An 18,497-nucleotide genomic window follows, 5' to 3' on the forward strand; every position below is an offset into this window, starting at 1 on the left:
GGAAACAATTTTAGAGAATATCATATTTTTCGAATTCCCAAATTTCATATTGAAAAAAAATTGACATTTTAAGCCACTTTTCGCCGTAAACGTGGTGTTTCGTTTTTTTTTTTTTTACGGGAATCTTTAAACGACTTTTTAAATCGGCACTTTGATTGTTTATATTCTGTGCGACCGTACGTCGCATTTTGCGACACATTTGCACGTTTGCGTGGGTGGACATTGCCGACATTCGTGTACGAGGCTTTTAATTTACAAATTCATTTCCATTACGTCGAAAAATTGAGAAAGTATGTTTCTTTTTATTTCTATGTGGCCTGCTTATTATTCGCATGAGTCTTCTCAAGCATGATTTGTGTAACCTTATATTTGGGTCTTAGGGTCTGCCAATCATGATATTTAGTCGCAGGCTGGTTATCGTTACTTCAAAGAGGAACACGGCCACCAAGATAAAGTGATTTGTGACCCTTTCGTTTTGCCGATTCAGCAAGACACGACAGGGACAGGAAAACACAGCTGTGAAATAACCCGTGGACGTACAGTGTAGTACTCATCCCATTCCAAAATTATTTCAACATTCAGGTTAATAGGTTGTCCAAAATGATTGCCGCTTTACAACTTAAATTTACCACTCAATTGTTAAAAATAGTTAATTCTGTGAGTATGATTCTACCAAACTAACATGATCTGGTTCTAAACATATAAAATTATTAGCGAATTTTTCTACCCGTCTTACAAAATCATCCTAGTAAAAAGTCCATACTTTTAAATACAAACCAATGGCAACCATTACACAAATTAGTTCCCAAGAGTTGGATAAAATATAAATTCTTTTTCCGACTTGTGACAATTTTTCGTGAGTACGAAAATAAGAATCAAAACTAATTATATTCGGCACAATATCACGGCAATCTGTGGACATAAATTGTGTGGCAAACTCGCGATTAATATTAATTTTTGATTCCTATTTTCGTATTTACAAAATACAAGGCGATCTGTGGACTTACAATGTGTGGTAAACTACCCGATTATAAATAGTTTTTGATCCCTATTTTCATATTTATGAAATAATAAAAGTATTATTACTCAAACATACAACGGCGATCTGCGGACTTAAAATGTGTGGTAAAGTTCCCAAATATAATTAATTTTTGATTCGTATTTTTGTACTCACGAAAAAATTGTCACAAGTCGGAAAAATACCTCATACTTTATCCCGCTTTTCGTCAAATGATTTGGATAATGGTTGGTATTTAAAAGTATGGGCGTTTTACTAGGGTGATTTTGTGTTGCGCAAATATTCAAATCCATCATCGATACCACTATTGTCGTATTAATTTAATTCTGTTAACATGACTCATGGTATATAAGATATATACTGCAATAATCTGCAAATATGAAATGCCTGGTAATATAGCTAGGTTGTAACTTGTAGATAGCAGTTATTGCATTGCTTATTGTATGGAAATTCCTACATACATTTAGATAAGCTTCAATTAGTGGATTTTATTTTCGAAGTATTCGAAATTTCATATTCGAAAAAAATAATTTCGAATGTATTCGAAATAGTGAACTATTGGGTATTGGCCATCCCTGGGTAGGCTACCGGTACCGTACAAGCCTCATTTAGAAGTCAGTGCCTCCTGAACTATTCTATTTGAAACTTTCAGTGCCTGCAGGTCTGAGTGTAGTCAAATACAGAATTAGCAAAATTCCTAATCACACATGTAACTCAGGCTGCAAAAATACACAACGTGAGGAAGTTCATTTTGATAATTCTAGAATGTGCTAAACAGAAAAGTAAAACCTGAAAACAGTGTCGTAAGATTGTGAGAAGAAGAATGAATTTATTTCAATCAATCAGAACTTATTTCAATCAATTTTATTTTGGTCACTCTGCCATAAAACACGTTCATAGGATACATATGATTCAAACCTGCCATCGAATAAATAACCAACGAAGAAAATATGAAATTACGTAATACATCCTACGCTTGGCCGTCGTATAACATTAAACTTATCCTCAAGCATCACAACAACAACGCAATGTTCAAAACTCGCGCACTGCGCAGCAGTATGCGCAGAGACACAGTCGTCAATGATGCGTATAATATTTTTCTCTTCATCTATGTTTAATTTTTGTTTTAGATTAACGTGTATGTATGTATGTCCATTGTCTTGTGTATAAATTGTACTTTTTATATCATATGCATATCGGATTTCGAAACAATTTATCGTTTCCCTGTAATTCTTATCTCTCTTGATCTGGTGACCATAACCGGTTGCTTAATTTTGGAGAAATTTCATGTTCGCGCGATTTCCATTATGCCGACGCATTTAGTTCCTATTCCAGTTAATATGGTTACCAGCAAAAACCATAAATAACATTAAGTAATATTCCTGTTGTTGGACAAGAGATTCTAGTTCGGCTGTGCGGGACGGGAGAAGATTCCTGGACTCCTCGCCGCCGCAGGGTGGTTCACACACATCACCGCTGGTCTACCTTAAAGTCATGCCTCCGATAACAAATAACTGACTAACTAATCACAAATCTGACTTTGACCGAACGAGAGGCTGTGGTTCTACAGTGGTGATTAAGCGGTCTCTGCTCTGTCCTATAAATGTATCCTATTTCTACCAATGAGAATTATATTCTGATTTAATTTCAGACTTCTCAACATAAGCTTACCAAATTTTGGCAAGGCTTATTTCTAGACGTTTTGTTCAGAACTGTACAATTAAAAAATGAAGCTCGTGAATGAAAAAAACATAATGTTTTATTATTCTAAATTCAATTAAATCACAGTTAATTCATATTAATTTATCATGCAATTAGAAGCAGATGTCTTTTCATTCGCACAGTGGCTCCTACAGAAAGTTGCACATGCTAGAAAGATATATCGCATTCACAGGTACATCCAATCCTGATGCACAAATGAGTGCTTCGTACTCCGGCTGGCTGACTAGATGCTAAAACTACTCAATTAAAAGTTGAAGTAGCTGGTATGGATGGATAGCCATATTTTAATACCTCCTTCAAGTTGGTATTTTGATGTAGTCTTGGAACTGTGAATTTTAAACTCGTTGGAAGCATAAATATCAATAGGAAAGCCAATACCGTAGCTGTGGGAAACATCCCATGAACAACCAGCAACCTTCTTAACATGAATATCGCTAGAGTTGAACCACATTCAGGGTAGCCAGCAGTTCAATGGCACAGTCGTTTAATACAAACCGCTGGTGCTTTTGAAGCTGGTTCTGACAACCTGGATCTTAAAGTATAAATCCTCTTATTCTGAACCTTAAATCATGAATATTTTGTATATAAATATGTGAAAATTTGTTGCCATTAAATAAAAAGTATGTTATGGAATCAAATATTTCTGGCCTCATGCTGTAGAAGCACATTGAGCTAAAAACCGCTCGATTGTGAATAAATTATGTGCTTATTAAATTGAAGGCAGCACAGGATTTGATTCTGTTGTCAGCCAAAACTGGTAGAATTTTCAATATCTTCATCAGTATCGACAACTTCTCCATCACTAAGTTCCGCGGGTAATTTTTGAAACCCACTGACCATTACTTTCGAAGAATTTTCAAAGAAGCTATTCACATTGTTAAAGTTCGAATCAGCAACAAAAGTCTTTGACATATTACTAGATTGTATGGAAATGTCATTTGTATTAAAATCCATTTCATGCCCATCTTTAGATTCTGCTGCCATGCTCCATGAATTTGGGATTTGTTCCATTGGTTCAGGTTTCTTTTTCCGTTTAGCGATTTTGCGCTGTTCCCATTGCATTCGCTCCCTTTCAGATTCTACACTGAATATATTCTGTAAAAATTATATACAGCTACAGGTATGAGTGAACTAAATTTAATATCATAATACGGTTTACAAGAATATTTTAATCTTGAATTTAAATACCAATTGGGCCTGAAATGGGCCACAGAGGATGATTCAGTGCATGGAAGCTGGATAATTGACAAAACAAAGAGACAAAATACAAGACAAAATACCTAATAGTGTCTAGATTTGTCTTATCAAAGACTTTTATCATAGAAGGAATGAATTCGTGTAGCCAAAAATTCTATCAGTACATATACAATAAAAAAGATCTAAAAGCTGTCTTGGCTTAGCACAATGAAACATTTTCTAATGGAAATCGGCGAAGGGAGAAAGTATATGTCAGTCAGTATGGAAATATTATTAGTATTTTAAAAACGCTGTACACATTACCAAACCTTAGATCCATAGTCAATATTTAATGCACTTACATTAATTTGCTGTTGATCTAAATTGGGATCATTTCTTATAAGATAGAGAAATGTACCACCCGGAGTTCTTCTTCTCAACCCCTGCAAAAATACAGATATAATTAAAAGATGTTAACATGACTACGTAATGAAATACATGATTTCTGAATTTAATTTTGACAAATATGAAAAGGTAGCTCAAGCATGAAACGAAACTATTTTGCTTGATTGTCAATGTCAGTCCAGATAAAGTATGAGAACAGTTTGCTATTTGAACAATCAGATGATAAATATAAAATTATTTGTAATGAAGTAAATAAGTTCAATGAAACAATGCCTAATTACAAAATTCTAAAACATCCACTTTGCCAACTAAATCACGGTAGGCCTATGCATGTAATACAAACCGTCATAGTTAAAAGTCCCCCACTCTTCTCAATATCTTGGGTCTTGTTGCAAAAATCAATAGCTTTTTTAACACCTAGAGTTTCTGTCAAAGATCGAATTAAATCTTTTTTGCGTTCCCACAACCTATGAAAACAAAGCAATAATACTTTGAATATGTTGAAATGTATAGAAGTAATGATGATACTAGGTAAAGATAAAAAACTTGCAGAAAAAAGAATCAGAAAATTAATTTGAATACTACCCAATTGTTATGTGCATAGTGCTATATATATAACCAGTTTCGAGTTATGTCTGTGCAGAACTGGGAGGTTTATAGAGCATTATATCCATGCTGAGGATACAAAAATATTTTGCCCCAAGAATCGTCCGCTATTAAAATAACATCACATTTTTGCGGAATATTGAACAATCATGGCAAATGATTTTACAGCACAATCTTAATCAATGGAATTATGTTTCACTCTCATAGTCCAACTTTTCGGTAGTGCTATTAGTTACAGTACCTTTACACAACTGGATGTAAAATGAGCGAACAAAATTAGTTACATCCATATTGGTACACATACTTCTGGAGCGCCAGGGTTCAATAAGCAAAAGCATATCTTTATAAAACAAAATCTAGCATTCTTTTTTATCAAGTTAGATGCTATCTGTTTTAAAAAACTGAAATATACCTGAACGCTATTTCTTCTGCTACTTTGTCGACAGGATCTGTATCTGCCAGTTCACATCTTCTATTAAGATTAACCTCCTGGCCCGGCTTGAATGTCGGGACATTTTTTTTCTTTTTACTCGCTTTTCTTTTTCTTCGCCGTCCTTGAGACCCTAAACAACAAAGGAAGTATTTTGTAATGAAGATTAAAAAAGTTGAGACCTTAACTAAGTTTGATTAGGTATATATTTTATCTTTGTTACATATGGTCTGAATAGCCTGTCTTGAAGGTGCGCTCACTCAAAGTATATGAGACTAGTTTTATTAATAATAATTCTCTCTTTCGAAATGGGCATATATTATATTACATTAATAGAATTCAAATGTTCTCTAATCTCTACCATTTTTTTCTGCTTCATTTGTTTTATGTTGTTGCATTTCTGTGTCATAACATTGATTATGTTGTTCCTCTGATTCGTCATTAGAAGATTCATTGGAATCAGATTCAACATCTCTTTTTTTGTGTCCAAAATGTGAAGGAAGATCAAATGATTCTGGACCTCTATTGAAAAATTTTTGAATCATAAAATGTACAATAGGCTCTATGAACGGGATATTCAAAAACAGCAATAAATTTTTTGGAAACTTTTGTGAATCCCATAAAGTGAATTACTATGAAACAGAAATAGGTCTGATACTTAAGAAATTAATATGTTTATTACACTATTAAGGTCAGATGACAGTGTAACAAAAATATCAATAACTAAATGCAATGACAAATTCCAAGGCAATTGAGAGAGAATACGAGCTTTCAAACGCTTGGCTGAATTCGAAGCAGAAATGCTGCTTGTGCTAGTGTGCAGCAAGGCTACTGAATAACCTGGATAAGTCATCTTAACTCTTGCTAGTTCCTACAGTTCACATAGATTATACTAATTCAGAGAAAAAAAACAGCAAAATAGAAAGTTGGGTCCATGGTTATGCATACACCCAATTGATAGAACATTATTAAAAAAAAGATTCAAAATTATTAACCTGGATATTAGATGTTGCATGCCAACAGCCCCCAAATTTGTTGATATATCCTGAGAACTTTGTTCAGTCAGAACTGATCCCCATATATTTGCATTTTTACTTCTTTTGGGTTTAGTAAAATTGTTTTGTACAGCAGGCTTATTTGTCTCTGAATAATTGTTTGCATTGGTCTTTGCCCGCTTCTCCATATATGATATATCATCATCGTCACTATTTGAGTCACTACTATTTACTTCACCTTCATCAGATGAAATTTGTATTTTTGATGCAACTACAGTTCGATAACTAGATGCCATGTTTTTTGCTTTCTAAATACTTCCTTACAAGAAAAATTCACAAGAGGAAAACATTAAATTTACAATTGACTACCACAGTTAATAGTATAATATAAATTAGCAACAAATACAGGCGACATTAAAACATTCCAAATTTGAAACTCATGGAAAAAGATTGAATAATCAGAAGTATGCTAAAATGCTTCCCATTAAAATCATGACATTGAATCACAGTTCTGTCAATGTCATCTTAAAACATATTGTTTATGATCAACTGCAAGACAAGAGCTATGAAATTAAGAACTATTCAGTAATGAATACACCCCTTACAAGCTCATTACTCTCAATGGACTATGATGACATACATTAAACAATTCTCCTGATATTCACTGACAGTTGTGTTATATACTTCGTGGGAATGAGCTAAAATGCAAAATAGATAATCAAATATCTAAACAGTGATATGCAAAAATTTAAAATGATGCATAAAATTAAAAAATACCGTCACCAATCAGAATAACTAAAAATATACTACAACATGAAGAACTCAGTAGATCAGGATAAGTACAATCAACATTAAATAAATTACTCACAATAATAATACTGCACATTGAAGTTACAAATGATTACATTAAAAGTCATATACAACATCATCAAAGTTGAGATTCGATTTTAGATTCAATCCTATCAATCACATATTCTGGATCAACCATATACGAATTATTAAACATTGCACGATGCAACAAACTCATCGATGATGCAGGACATATAATATGGAGGTGAAGATGTTCAATAGATATAAATGGAGGCCAGTGAAAACCAATCTTTGTGTCTTTTTCTTCTACATCATTTTGCTTCTGAAGATAGTCCTTTCCGAATGAAACCATTTCTTTGATTATCTCCATATGCTCTTTAGTGTTAAGAGTCTTCGGATTATTTATATGTTGTTTCGGTACAACAAGATAATGATGTTTTGCTGCAGGGTTTATATCACTAAATATAGCCAGTTTCTCATTTTCAGCCAAAATATTTTTAGAATCAGGATGCTCTTTTCGGCATATCTTACAAAATATGCACTTATCTTCAGAACTTCTTGTATTTCCCATATCACTTATTAAATAAATTAACTAGTGTAAAAACAAACATGAAAAATAAGTAAGACAATAAATACTCAGGCTTGGTGAGCAGCAAGCTGAATAGAACAGGCTAAACAAATAGGCAATTGTGCTGTTACTTGTTAAAAAAAGTTTGATAGTATAGCTTAGCATTATCCCTAGTTTTGTTATAAATGAACAGAAAACTACATTATATAAAAGAAATAAATATTTCAGCCATAGTCAAATTTTACTTTTGAATGAAAATATTTCAATGTACCACATCCCTCTCAGCAACGAACAAAAAAGCCTCAAAATTTCATTAAATGAATGATCACAAGCGTGTAACATTTATGATGGGATTAAATATTATGTTTAAATTAGGTATATTCAAGTTCACAAAAACAATTTGAAACATACTTCTGAGTCGTTGATATCAGACTAGTGCTGGCTTCGGCAAAAATGTTACTAACAGTTCATCTTCATTGCAATCAAAACATGGTAGTACTATGAAATATGATACAAAAGCAAATAAAACCACATGAGTAAGAATACCAAGTTATGTATACATGTGGTTTTTTGCATTCATTTCATAAAAACTGTAAGATAGAAAAAAGAAATACATGGAGAGTCACTGTATTTACACAGATAACATATGATTTTTATTAACATACATACGACATGATACTTGATGCCCCAAAATAGGGCTGTTGAGTTTTTCTGATATGAAAGTAGAGGCCAGAATTGTACTTCAGGCTGAAGAATAAACTTCCAATTTAAATAGTTTAAAATCAGTTCAAATAGTCAAAATTTTATTATTCCTCAGTTATCATATGAAATATGGGACAATTCACAGCCAAACTTGCAATTCATGAGGAGTTATTGCCAAATCTTTTTAAACCTGGAGTGATGAGCTTCAATTGAGAGTGGAAAACTTGTAGTCGCTAAAAGTAGATTTTAAAAATAAACACATGGAGCAACCCTGCTAAAACTATGCTAAAAGCAATCAATGCGTACAATCAGAACACAGCTACTAGTGATGTGCAAACAGGTCAAATGATTAACTTTTAACTAGATGGATAAATTTTATCTCCGCCTACGTTTTCTTCTATAATAAGGGTGAGATGCTTCTTTTGCAGCTGCAGCGTTTTGTTTAGAAAGAGCCAAAGCTGGATGCAATTGACTACCAGAAGCTGATTGCATGGAAGAAGGGCAGGAAGAACTTTTCACTCTTTCCATTTGATTCAGTTTTGCTTCGATAGCTCGAATCATTGCCTCTGAGGAATTGGGATTCAGTTTTTTGGTTTGCGGTTGTGTTGCATCATCTGTATCAGATGGTAGTTTGAGGGTGTCCTTGGGACCTGGTTTTTCTTGTGGTTGATTATGAGCCCATCGTACTTGAATACGCCTTGACAGGACCTTCATGTTATTAAGCTTTAAAATTGCCCTGGCAGCATCCACTTCTTTCTCAAAGCTCACAAAACAGAACCCACGTGGCTGGCCTTGTAGCGGACCAGTTTTATGTATCAGATAATCGAATTGTTTAATAGATCCGAACTTTTTCAAAATCTGTACCATAGTGTATTCTGTCACCTTCAAGTCAACATTACCAATCCATATTCTCTGTGCGAGTGAGGTACCTTGAAATTCTTCTTCAAGTGGAAGTGGTTCTGATGTTTTGTCATGTTGAGCAGTCGTAAAGCGATCGGTCATATCAGAATTAAACCAAATTCGTTATAAATATGCCAACGAGGCACCTAACCTGTAATTTATTCTGAAATAAAATGTTCAAAAATAAATCATAAAAATGTATAAATTAGCACTAAGGGATAAAGAATTGCAGGAAATATTTATAACTGGAAATAAGCAGATGTTTTCGCAGGGATCGCATAATAATTTAGAGTACTAGGTCAGGTCCTGGTTAGCAAATTGTTCAACCAAAGTCTACCCATTTCGCCCAGAGAAGTCAGGGGAAGAAAAATATTAAGTTCCCAACGGCTCTCTATGTCTAAGTGGCATAGAATATAGATCATCTCATAAAAAATGCAAATATTTTTTCATGTAAGGTGAATAAATCAAGTTAGAAAAAACTTAATTAAAGGAGGGTGATCCAAACATATTAAATTGTCATAAGCAATTGAATTTCTTCTATAGGGGTCCTAACTCTCAAACCCTTTTTCGTCATATGAGAAACAACGTCAACAAGCAAATCAGGATTCACAGTTAAAATTGCTAAATGTAGTTCTTTCGACCAAGAACAAGAATTTATAGCTCTGGTGTACACTGACTGAACCCTATCAGAGCCAAATTCTATTTCAGCTGCCAAATAAGCCTGCCAGAGTACTAGCGAGCCCATGTTGGTTCCAACAGAAAGTGCATGTTCAAATAAATTACGAATTCGAGTATCAATATGAGTTTTTGACTCTACAGTTTCAGATGATGACATACAAGCATTCAAAAGTTTATTTCTGCGATGTAGTTCAAATTTTATTGCACAAAGCCAAGGTATCACGGAATCTGTCTCATTGCAAATTTTTCTGTAATGTTTTCTAACATTTCCACATAAATAGGATGGCATATAGATTTCTCCAAACTTCTCAGCAAAATAAGTGTTAAACGGGAAATCTGTGGCAGCATCTGATACAACTTTTGTATGGATACTTCGCGATTGTGGTGAAAAAACTTGTAAAATATTTATATTATAGTGATATAAATGTTCGAGATCAATCTTGACTTGTTTGCTGCAACTGATTTGTTTTGTGTGTAAAAATTCAAAAGCATTTTCAAAGTTAACAAGTATCTGTGATTTGGAATGAATTGAAAAAATATACTGACAAATGGAAAGATTAAAGTAATCACTCGAATTTGCATCTGAATTTAGATCATTTTTTTTTTCAAATGCAAATTGTTCATATAATGATTGCGATTCTTCTATAAGTCGAGTAAATCCTGCAGATGCTTTTATTATACTAACAGAATGCAAATTAGAATCAGTTTTACTAAAATATTCAGCAAATTTATAGTTATCTCCTAAAGCACACAGTGAACGTATAACTGCAAGTTTGAAATCACAAGTTTTTGAGTCTGTGTGATTTGATGACGGAAAACAAGTCTCACACATGGTTAAATGAAGAATTGCAAATGTTTTACAGATGTAATGAATATCTGCCAACAACTTTCTCTTTTGAGTCCTATCTGCTGTCTGTAATGATTTTACCGACATTGATAATGTAGTTTGAAAAATTTTACAAGCCTCATTTCTTTTACCACATATCCATTCAATTATTGCAAGACTGCACCATATATGTAACAGATTGGGTTTGTCACTTAAAATCTGTTTGGCAGCCTTTCTCGCTTCTTTACCAGTTTTACGAAGTTGGGATGTTTTGCCTTCAATAAAAACACATATAACTCGGTGTTCGTGATATGTCATGTATTCACCGCAAAGCATAGTCTTTAGCTCATCATCACAGGTGGAGGTAATGAGCTGGCAAAATACTTCACACAGAAAAGTATGTTTCGATGCAACAATGGAACCAAATGATCGGAAAAGTAATGGCTTCATTCCATATAAACGTTCATCTTGTTTTAAAACCTGATCTGGATGACTAAATGAAAATATATTCTGAGATGACAAGGGTTTGGATGTGGTTGAACTATAATGTTGAGCAGATCCCATGATACGAACAAAGTTTTTCAAAATCACAATTTTTAACACTTTGCTATCAACGACAAACAATAAATCTTTTATACTAGAAAATGACACAATCCTCTCAGAATCATGACATTCATCACCTTCAAAAGATGGCTGCCATCGTAACCATTGTTTATCACAACGAGATTTTTCAATATTCAACCAATTTTGGGTTAGATTTAAAGAGGGATCGACGTCATCTTCAATATCATCTTCTGTCATGCTTGTATTGTCAGAAGTTGAGACCCATCCACCAGTTTGATTTTTCATAATCCAAGCATTGAAACCTTTTGAATCTTTCTCACCAACTTTTGGTTCGCTACTCACAAAATATTGTCTGATAGCGTCAATGTGTTCTGCCCATGTATCTATGTCATCTTGACTTCGAAAATTTAGCTCAATCATACACTGATAAAGGCTTGTCAATTGTTCCATGTGTCCAGTGGCAGATAAAAAGTCTGTGTATTCTAGAAACACCTCAACCAATCTATCTTCAGCAGATATCTCAGAAGATGTATCTTGTTTATATAATCCATTTTTAATTGATCTTAAAATCTCCACGCAATGAGAAAATGCTCTTCTTGTTCGGTTAAGACTGAAAGTTGAAACACTGTTACAATTAATGTAGAATATATAGCCTCTCCATACTTCTATATTATCTGGAAATCGAAATAATAAATTTTCCCATTCATTATCAAGTGTAGCATGATCAGATGCTATTTCCGACTTCAAACGTAATTTCATCAAGTGTAATTTTGCATCTCTGGGATTGGCTTTGATAGCTTGATTCAAAATTTCAATTTTTTTTTCAGAGATAATACGGGATCTTCCGTGTACCAAACTGCCTTTTAAAACTTCATCCTGCCAAGATAGTAGTTCCATCCATCCATCTATATCTTGCGGGTTTTCTCTCACCCTTCGATTGAGTTTTTCTGTTATAGATCTCTGTAGTGTTTCATTAGAATCTATCTCATCATTTTCATTTGTTTGGTCTTCTGAATTACCAGTTATTGCAATATAATTGTCAGTGAGAAACTGTAGTTTTCTTCCTTGCTTATGAATTCCAGAAAAAGTATCAGCAACTGGCAATTTTGTACCAAAATAGCGATGATTTGTTTCATCATTTGCGCGCTTTCTTCTTCTCTTTTTCTTAGATTCTTTGATTTTTATATACTGCCATATTGGAGTCCCAACACAGCATGCAAGGTCTCGATAATACTTCGATGTATAAACTTTATAAAGTCTGCCAAAATGTACATTATCCATATCTGGAATTTTATCCGCTTGAAATATTGGCATGTCAGAATGTAACTGATCAACTATGACTGATAATTTTTCATTTTTAACACTGTCAGCAGTCTTCAATTGTTTTTTATATTTTGGGGAGAGTGACCTATGCTTCTCTTTCTTTTTCCTCTTCTTACTTTTTGATATTCTCACGTTAGTTTCAACCACATCACTAGAATCATCACTTGGTGTATCAGATTCATGTTTTCTGTCTTCTAACTCGGTTAGTACAGATGCTGTTTCAGGAAGAAAACTTTCATTTTTCAACCAATCTTTGTGTCCCCTGTCTTCCTTTTTCTTAAAAGTAGTTGTGGCCGCCGCAGGAAACAGACTCATGACAGAATGAACATACAACACTAACAACAACTGGCATAATATATGTACCTAAGAAAAACAGAAATAAATCATTTTATTAGATGAAAAAATGATAAAGCCTTCAAACATTGAATATTTTCATTAAGTCTGAGAGATGTATTAATTATCAAAACATACATTCAGCCATAAGATGAGCCCTCCTAACCTGCCAATGATATCATTTTCAATAGGGTTTGGTATTCCTTGATAAGAAATAAGTAAATTATTGACACATCTGACAGACAAATGTCAGAAATCTAAATGACCCCCAATATTTACGGGTAGGTTAATGCCATGCAGTTTTTTTTGTACTATACCAAGTTAATGGGTTTTTGCCTCCACATTAATACACATAATTTATCATAGTAGTGATGTATGATGATCTAATCAGATTGCAATAACAGTACGTTAATTGAATTGCTGGGAAAACCACGCTTGATAACATAACCATTGACAATATTCATTCCATTATATATTGAAACTTTCAAAATATAAGTCAGATTTTATCTTGTTCAAACAAATATTAATTTGATCACAGAAAATAGTCTTATATATATCATAATTTTGTTATTTATGTAGAATAGATTAGGAAGTATTATATAACAAGATAACGACTACTTTGTGGATTTTCACAAAAATATCCTCAGACACAAAACTTCCATCAGTTCAGATACTGTCCCTAGAACAGTAAGGAAGAATTTGTGACTTTAATCTCATTCCGTTTGTCCATATTTTATCGTAGAAGTGGATAATATCCATTGACAGCACCATGCCCATATTCGACTGTGAACGGAATTCTGAGACAATATCCAGACCAAGGCATCGCATCCCATTTCAAGTATTCTTTCTTAAAGCCTTATATTCATTCATCTGTTCTGGATAAACAGTTGATAATTGTGAAAGAAGTTCTTGTCGAAACTTCTGATACATTTCTATTTTACCTTTAACATCCTCATTTTTTGTTAAAGCTTTTTCAATACAATGTTTTGTATACAACTGAGGATTTTTTCCATCATCAATGTAGTCAAAAACTTCAAGGGGTATATTGACTCCTTGTAGACTTGATTTACATGCTTCTATATCTTTCAGGCCTGTTATCATAGAATTTATTTTCTGGTTTAAAACTGCCTGGCCTTGAGGCTGAAAGTCACTAGCAATAATTCCAAGTTGACGAACATTCTCGATAAACTGCTCCAAGTTCTCTTCCAGCTGTTCAAATTTTTCCGCCATTATATATACTTGATTAAGTGAATAAATCTATTTGAAAGCAAACAACAAGTTTGGCTTGCGAGCACGATTAAGTACATATCAATGAGTAGGCCTATTACATTTGGGATAGAAAAACATCTGAAATAATGTTGTTGTTATGAGTAATATATTTTACTTGAGCGCCATTGTACAAAAACGTAAAATTTTTTTCCGTGATATTTTTTAAACAAATACAATCGAGTTAATACGCAAAAAACTATACACTTATTCAGAAAAATGATCTGTACTCTTGCCATAACATCTGTACATTATACGCACACAGATCTCCATTAAAGAAGAAGCATAGAACAAGTAGTCGAACAGAACACAAATTGACAGCTGACATTTTCATAATTAGATTTATGAAAGGCAAAGTCACAAACATTTTTCATAAATATACAATTACGATATTTCACATACTGCCGTATGGATTCAACCATTTTCAGCCCGATCAATTTTCGTGAGATGTTCTGTACAAACATAATAGCAAATATTTCATTTACCGGTACATACGACTGAGCAAGATAGGTAAAATGAGAAGTGCCCTCTTTCCCAATTCGACAGCATTTTATTGTTACAATATCAGTTTTAAAACCAAGAATTTGATATTTAGAAATTCTGAACGAAGAAATGTGCCCAAAATGAATTTAATTGAGTAGGCCGGATACAACAGCCAAAAAAAAATGTACAAGACTATTGTAATTAGGTCGACTTAACAGTGGTGGGAATAGGTTTTATTAACAAGACATATTATTTCAAGTCCAGAATGTCTCTATCTGAAACAAATTATTTTGTTGCAAAAGTTCACTGATAAATAGTAATTCAGATATATATGACATATTAAAAAACCCTTCACACAAACACATTACATATTATGTGAACCTGGGGGCATGCAAATTAATGAATAACAATGCAACATGTTAGGCAGTAATTTGAAGTTATTATACAATGACTGTTACCAGGGGTCATCGTATACAGTCTATCCATGCAACATTTTGCATCTTGTAAAAATAAATCACTATGAAGTATGTCACTAAACTTAAACGAATATTGGGCTTTTATGTCATCGCGGAATATTTTACAAGTCTTGTGTAAACCTTATTTCTCAACAAAGGCGCATTAGTGACTCATGACGAATAAGCGATTATAAGTTTGTCATTTTACAAGAGCAGACTTTATTCCCAGCTTCTCTAGTTCATCTACTAAATCCCCACTTTGATGCATTTGAAGCAAAATATCACAACCACCAATGAAATCTCCTTCAAAATAGACTTGCGGAATTGTTGGCCAATCAGAAAAGTCTTTGATGCCTTGACGCAATTCTTCATCTTCCAAGACATTATGTGAGTCATAATCTTCAACTCCGTGCATTCGCAACACTTGTACAACTGCGTTACTAAATCCACACATAGGTTGATCAGGAACTCCTTTCATAAAAATCACGATTTTTTTATTTTTGACCATTTTTTCAATTCTTTCACTTATAGGCATCGAGTTTGTTTGCTCATTTTGTGAAAATAGGGGAGTATAAACAGATAAGAGTCGATAGCAATTTTTCCTGGGAAAATAGCTCTGATTTTCAATTTTGAGTGATTCGAGATTCCGAGTGGTTAATCGTCTTGCTAAAATCCTATATGATTGTTGATAGAGTGGATTGAGTCGAAATACGATAAGCCTGCTGGAATTCATTTTTTGCTGTCAAAAATCACTATCTGGTTCTTGATTTTTAATCTAAGGTTACAACAGTACAATATTCACCATCTAAATGCAGAAATGAACAGATTGCAACAAAAATTAAACTCAATACATAAAAAATAATTGCTTATGCCAGTATGCTGCTGAAAATTTGTATTAATTTGAATTAAATATACAATATGCAAATTGCAACAAGTAAAGCCAATGATAATATTCAAAACGTAGTATTATAAGAATTTTTCAAAGTGTCTAAATAAGTGCCTAGCATGCATATGTTGTGATCGAGCAGCGCGTGCACCTCCTTATAAAACTACGTTTTAAATATTATCAATGGGTTTACTTGTTGCAATTTGTATGGCAATATTTAATTTTTTATTCTCAAATAACATTACTAGACTCAAGTATATTCGTTAGATATTTACCGGGACTAAGATGGTTAATTCCCATTTTCTATAATTTTTGAAGTGCTTGGCATATGTGGTGATCGAGCGTGTGCGCTTCCTTATAATACTACGTTTTAAATATTACCAATTGGTTTACTTGTTGCAATTTGCATGACTAATATTTAATTCTAATCTTAATATTTTTAATTAATTCATTATGTTTTTAAAAGTTATTACGCCTATTTTACCCCCTTTTTTCGAAGTGCCTAATTTTCAAGTGTCTACTTTTAGTCCGTCCCCTATAGCAGGGTTGCCAGATCCCAGTGATCAAAAAAAGCCAAATCAAGACATAAAAAAGCCAGAAAAAGTCAACAATTTTACTAAGTACAAAAGCCCCATGATTTGATGCTCATGGCACAATAATGGGTTTGCAATATGGTGATGTAGATCCATCAGTTCATTTAGTGAGCCACACAAATGTCTTTTCCCATTGAAAATTGTAATTTCGGTTGCTATCATGACAATTTCCACTTCAGCGGGATGAAGGGTCCAAAAGTAAAAATGATTAATTGAATGACAGCACCAGAATCTACATTCGACATAATACAGTTAAGCTGACATCTATATGAAAAAGTTGAGAAAAAAATAAATAAATAAAAACATCAATAGAACAGCATTAATCCACAATTCAATATATACACAGGGTGCCGCTTCAGTACCGGTATGTGATATACCTGTATACCTTAAAACATTTTTCCTGAACATTTTGAATCCATCATTTTTATTTAAAAAAAATATCTAACCACTTCCAGGTGTCACTTACAGGTGGACTACTGATAGCTAATTTTAGCGCGGTTAATCACATCCAGACATCGTTCGTGAGGCTAAGTTTTGATTACTGCAACTAAACTAAAGCTCCTGCCCTGAGAAGGTGACAATTAAGTTACATACTGTATACAACTATTTTGGGGAAATAGAACTAAAAACTGACAAATAACAGCAAAAATAAAAACGAGGCAATGTTTACAAACCTGCTTGAACATCTGTCTGAGCGGCTGCAGAGACTGCAATTATATCTGATTGGTTATGGTTAAGGGGTCTCCCTAAAACCAGGCACTTGCGAATTCAGGCACCATTTCAGGCACTTTGATATTTTTTTATTTTTACCGTACGTCATTGGGATTTCCAATTTACCTGACAAGATAATTAGACTTTAAATAATTTTTTGCATCCCTATATTGCAATAAAACAATATTATTTCCAATTTATTAGGGTATAAATAATTTTTCAATAGTAAAATGTGGCAACATTGATTACAAAATATAGAAATCAGGCACTTGTGAAATTTCAGGCACTTGGTCAAAACCTATTTTACAATGTATCTGATTACTCTAAAACAGAAAATTAAATATATACACTTTGTATGGTTGAATTTACAACATTTTGGTAAAATACAATAGGTACCGTTTGTGACTGATGGAGACGTGTCATATTTCGCAAGTGCCTGATTTTTCATTTTTCTCGGTGACAGTTGCCATATTTTTTCGCAATTATTTTCTTGAATTATTTGCGTCAGCACTTACTATTCTTTGCTTTCTAACGCAAATTCATTGTTCCACAACAATTTGAGCGTTTTTAATATTGCAATGAGCAATACCATTTGACAACATATGGTCAACCATCGTACTTTCTGGATTTATTTGAAATTGAATATGAATAATAAAATCTGGCAACCTCAAGCACAAAATACTAAAACCAGGCACTTGTGAAATTTCAGGCACTTCGTAAAAACCTATTTCTCGATGTTTTTACTTACTTTGAAGCAGAAAACTAAAATATACACTCTTTTGTATGATTGTAATGACGTCTTTTTGGTAAAAAACAAGAACGATTGGGACTGGTGATGAGGGGTCAAATTTCGCAAGTGCCTGATTTTTCATTTTTTTCGATTACAGTTGCCATATATTTTTGCAATACTTTTCATAAAATCTTTTTCGTCAGAACTTACTAATCATTGCTTTTTAAAGGAAATACCTAGTTCTACAACGATTTCAGCGTTTTTAATAATATTATTAGCAATATCATTTGATAACATATAGATAACCATCGTACTTT

At 33.3% G+C, this 18,497-nt stretch overlaps 6 protein-coding genes across 6 annotated transcripts; all 6 read right to left on the minus strand.

Moving 5' to 3' along the window:
• Window positions 1-2,643: 2,643 nt before the first annotated feature.
• Window positions 2,644-6,655, minus strand: LOC120346051 (phosphorylated adapter RNA export protein-like). The gene is made up of 6 exons (XM_039415685.2): window positions 6,353-6,655; window positions 5,719-5,879; window positions 5,340-5,490; window positions 4,665-4,788; window positions 4,279-4,359; window positions 2,644-3,835 (listed from the first exon to the last, which is right to left on the minus strand). Exons 1-6 carry the CDS (start codon window positions 6,646-6,648, stop codon window positions 3,485-3,487), a joined length of 1,164 nt encoding a protein of 387 aa, XP_039271619.2. The 5' UTR covers window positions 6,649-6,655; the 3' UTR covers window positions 2,644-3,484.
• A 615-nt stretch (window positions 6,656-7,270) lies between these two features.
• On the minus strand, window positions 7,271-7,734 carry LOC120345726 (adenosine 5'-monophosphoramidase HINT3-like). Its single transcript, XM_039415269.2, has one exon. It carries the CDS (start codon window positions 7,731-7,733, stop codon window positions 7,281-7,283), a length of 453 nt encoding a protein of 150 aa, XP_039271203.2. The 5' UTR covers window position 7,734; the 3' UTR covers window positions 7,271-7,280.
• A 20-nt stretch (window positions 7,735-7,754) lies between these two features.
• LOC120346052 (putative RNA-binding protein 18) lies at window positions 7,755-9,564 on the minus strand. Its single transcript, XM_039415686.2, has one exon. It carries the CDS (start codon window positions 9,432-9,434, stop codon window positions 8,808-8,810), a length of 627 nt encoding a protein of 208 aa, XP_039271620.2. The 5' UTR covers window positions 9,435-9,564; the 3' UTR covers window positions 7,755-8,807.
• On the minus strand, window positions 9,490-13,070 carry LOC120346050 (nuclear exosome regulator NRDE2-like). Its single transcript, XM_039415684.2, has one exon. It carries the CDS (start codon window positions 13,036-13,038, stop codon window positions 9,841-9,843), a length of 3,198 nt encoding a protein of 1,065 aa, XP_039271618.2. The 5' UTR covers window positions 13,039-13,070; the 3' UTR covers window positions 9,490-9,840.
• Window positions 13,071-13,086: 16 nt separating this feature from the next.
• LOC120346054 (mediator of RNA polymerase II transcription subunit 10-like) lies at window positions 13,087-14,287 on the minus strand. The gene has a single exon (XM_039415688.2). The coding sequence runs from the start codon at window positions 14,284-14,286 to the stop codon at window positions 13,891-13,893; it is 396 nt and encodes a 131-aa protein (XP_039271622.2). The 5' UTR covers window position 14,287; the 3' UTR covers window positions 13,087-13,890.
• A 25-nt stretch (window positions 14,288-14,312) lies between these two features.
• Window positions 14,313-17,432, minus strand: LOC120346053 (glutaredoxin-related protein 5, mitochondrial-like). Its single transcript, XM_078115355.1, has 2 exons — window positions 17,414-17,432; window positions 14,313-16,065 (listed from the first exon to the last, which is right to left on the minus strand). Exon 2 carries the CDS (start codon window positions 15,991-15,993, stop codon window positions 15,460-15,462), a length of 534 nt encoding a protein of 177 aa, XP_077971481.1. The 5' UTR covers window positions 15,994-16,065; window positions 17,414-17,432; the 3' UTR covers window positions 14,313-15,459.
• Window positions 17,433-18,497: the final 1,065 nt, after the last annotated feature.

The sequence above is a fragment of the Styela clava genome, chromosome 8 (genome assembly GCF_964204865.1).
Source record: "Styela clava chromosome 8, kaStyClav1.hap1.2, whole genome shotgun sequence".
Taxonomy (NCBI): Eukaryota; Metazoa; Chordata; class Ascidiacea; order Stolidobranchia; family Styelidae; genus Styela; species Styela clava.